Source organism: Actinia tenebrosa, unplaced genomic scaffold (genome assembly GCF_029948245.1).
Source record: "Actinia tenebrosa isolate PJP-AT-01 unplaced genomic scaffold, QUT_ActTen_1.0 PGA_scaffold16__25_contigs__length_10494907, whole genome shotgun sequence".
Taxonomy (NCBI): domain Eukaryota; kingdom Metazoa; phylum Cnidaria; class Anthozoa; order Actiniaria; family Actiniidae; genus Actinia; species Actinia tenebrosa.
The window spans coordinates 7,596,915-7,600,138 of NW_028292576.1; the positions used below are offsets into that span (position 1 = coordinate 7,596,915).

General features: G+C 36.7%; 1 protein-coding gene across 1 annotated transcript; it reads left to right on the forward strand.

Moving 5' to 3' along the window:
* Nucleotides 1-1,577: 1,577 nt before the first annotated feature.
* Nucleotides 1,578-3,002, forward strand: LOC148910690 (uncharacterized). Its single transcript, XM_089031229.1, has 3 exons — nt 1,578-2,052; nt 2,171-2,425; nt 2,810-3,002. The coding sequence occupies exons 1-3, from the start codon at nt 1,787-1,789 to the stop codon at nt 2,967-2,969; spliced, it is 681 nt and encodes a 226-aa protein (XP_088887355.1). The 5' UTR covers nt 1,578-1,786; the 3' UTR covers nt 2,970-3,002.
* Nucleotides 3,003-3,224: the final 222 nt, after the last annotated feature.

Here is a 3,224-nt window from a genome sequence, read left to right on the forward strand (position 1 = left end):
TTCTTGTCAGTAAATTGGCGTTTTTGAATATTTTTTAGCTTTTTAAAGTGAAAGTCTTGGTCTATATAATAACATCTCTCAACAGCACAAATTTAAGCTCATTTTTATAATCATACTTGCTCGAAAAGCTTAATAAACAGTTGAATATTTGGCGTAAATTTATATTTCATTCAATAATTAAATAAACTATCTGTAGAAAGAAATAAAATTATTGAATGAAAGTCTTCTTTGTTTTGCCGCGGGAGCTCCGCTACTAGAGAGTAATAAAGACTAACAAGTATTTTTGTAGGGAGAAGATGACGCCATTTAGAAATCATTCCTATGCCACGTTTCATTTTGCTACCAATATAAGAAACGTGATGTTTCCAGTTTAGATTTTCATCAAAGAAGACCCCTAGATATTTAATATTAGTTACTTGTTTGAGGAGGTTGTTGCACAAGTACAACTTTAACTTGAAAGAGTCCCAATTAAGTTGCTCAATTTTGTTGAGTGCATTATAAACAAAAAATCGCACGATCAAGAGTACAATTCGGAATTTATAGATACGAGTGATGTTTTGAAAGTTTTCAAGATTTGACGAGCCTTTATAGGCGAGTTCAATTTGAGAACTTTCAAAACATCGCGATTTCCTATGCAAATTATGTCAGTTCAGTATTTTAATATAATTAATAGTAAGATCTAATTTAGGGCACGTACGGTGTACGGTTAACTTGAGAAATGTTTAACAAATACGTGCGCCTCGTGGATCCACACTACTTTGACAATGTGATGACGCAATTTATCGTCAATAAGAGGACAGACACATAAAAAACTGATGTCTATTTGTTTTTACAATAACAAAAAACTTCTCATTTTTAGTGATCAAAACAAACAACGGAAAGAGCGCGTGCTCGTTGACGTCAGCTTTATCTGTCTGTCCTCTTATTGATGATAAAAATTACCAATCAGCGCGCGGGAAATTTGTAAGTTATTTATCGCAAATCGGAATATAGCATGCCGTGGGATTGGTGGAGGAGGGATTTGGTGGAGGAGGAAACCCGTAGAAAAAAACCTCAGTAAACATCATCAAGGTGTCAGATGACGTGAATGATTTCTTTGTTTTATTTCCATCTACCGGCAGGTATTTTTTCTAAAGGAGATGTTTACAAGTTCTCTCCTTTCTCATTTAAAATATTTTAGCAATAACGTAGACATATTTTAGGGTATTATATTCATTAAGCTCGTGAAGGCAATTAGTGGGACATCGCTGACTGGACCGACCAATACGGATCGAGAGTGGTCCTATATATCACTAATGTCCAATCAGTTGTCTCACATAGACAAATATAACAAAGGATGATGGAGAGTAAGGGTCACTCTCTCTCTATAGAAAAAAGATTTTTTTCAAGATATATTTAAAATTTCTTAGTGAATTTTACATCGGAAAACAAATTTATATGAACCTTTTTCCCCCCCTTAACCTGAATCGAAATATCATGAACAAGGAAGGTAGGTTAAACACGTTTAAAGTCCCTATGACGCTTATTTTTTGTCATTTTTTTAACAGTTGTATTAAAAGTAGAAGGTCTTGGGAGACTATTCGTTTAATTTTTTTACTCTCAACGATATAATTTTTTGATTTTGAGCGCTTTTATTTTGACTCCATAAAAGTTTGGACGAGCTATTGGGGACCTGGTACCTAGTGACGTCACAGGAGTAAGTTGTTTGCGTCTTTTCACCATAACTACAGTATCCTGAAGCGTGTTCCAGGGTAATAAGTGAAAATTTTGCCTTGTTTTCTGTAAAATGTCCTCCGAAAGCCACTCTTCAGACTCAAGCGAATATTCAGACGACTCGGAGTGGAATTATATCCCAGGAGTTTATAACATAGAATCGAAAAATCAGACGGCGGCTGCGGACATTTGCTTTGATGAAGAAGAATTTAGTGGCCCATATGCAGACGAGCCTCTAGCAGAACAAGACTGGCTTCTTGAATACAATAAGCGCCAAAAAGAAAAAGAAGAAAGGCTAAAATCCCTAGAAAGACGGTTTTCAGGAGTTGAAGCTAACTGGTAGGTTAACAAAGTTATAACTGGTCGCACAGTACTTTGTTTATGTCCGTAATGTGTCGTATTTTATCCACGATCCACGTGAGTTTTACTCCTAATATAAGCTTTCATGTCTTCATAGGTGTTCTTGTGGTCATTGCTGCACTGACCTTTCACAAAATCCAAACGAATGTTATTGCTGCATGGATTTGGACAAGACTAGCGAAGCTCTTAGCTCGTTGTGGGTTCTGAATGAAGTTCGAGAGCCGCCGCCATGTATCACTCTACATCCAGGTTTCACAACCGTGTGCCTAGACAAATGGTCATTGAGAATGGCTGCCGCAAAATATCGGACCATTGATAAGAAGACATATAAGCAAACGGGATCGGAGAATTCGTAAGTGAGCGTTTCAAGTTACGAAATTCTAAATGAGTTTGGCAAATATTTATACCGCCTAATTCGCTAACTTGGTCCTATCACATGGTGGCAGCATGCAGCTGATATGCTGTATTCAGAACTTACCAACTGCTTAACACTCTATAAAAAATAGACCTTCCCAGTCTCATAAACAACAACAATAAATCCTCCCCCATCCTGCCTTCAGCACAAAAAAACACTATGTTGTCTATATATGACCCTCCCCATGTTCAGCCAGCCAAAATTTACATTTTCTCCTTTATACAGCTAACACTATTAATAGCCTGAGTCGAAATATGATGCATCTGTCCAATATTAATTCTTTCTAATTTGTACTTTTAAAATTCCTGATTTTCTTTATAGCTTCTTAAGGAGTGTGGCCTACAGGGAATATATCTTTCTTGTCCATGGGCGAATTGGCAAAACTAGGTTGCCATTACCTGCATGTGCTTACCACAGAATCAGAAGTACCTTCAAAAGTGAAGATGACTTTATAGGATTTCAAGAAGATGATAATGAATAAATTATAGAGAATGGTTTTCATACACCCATGAAACAGTTACTAATGTCATACATATTTAATTAGTAGGCCCTAATCCCCCCCCCCCCCCCCCCAGGGGGGATACTCTGCCTGGATTTGGGTAGGGGGAAAAAACCACTCTATCTGTCAATTTGAAACATGTAAGGATATCTTGTGGTGCCAAGATATACCTCAAAAATAGTACAAGAAATATTTCATTATTGAAATCAACCAGAAATGGCAATACACAACAGTAAA

What these genes read in the sequence shown, in the direction of transcription:
- LOC148910690 (XM_089031229.1), top strand. Translation starts at nt 1,787, where the DNA reads ATGTCCTCCGAAAGCCACTCTTCAGACTCAAGCGAATATTCAGACGAC. An exon ending in TCAGGAGTTGAAGCTAACTG is followed by an intron (nt 2,053 to 2,170) that starts GTAGGTTAACAA and finishes ATGTCTTCATAG; the next exon opens with GTGTTCTTGTGGTCATTGCT. An exon ending in CAAACGGGATCGGAGAATTC is followed by an intron (nt 2,426 to 2,809) that starts GTAAGTGAGCGT and finishes TTTTCTTTATAG; the next exon opens with CTTCTTAAGGAGTGTGGCCT.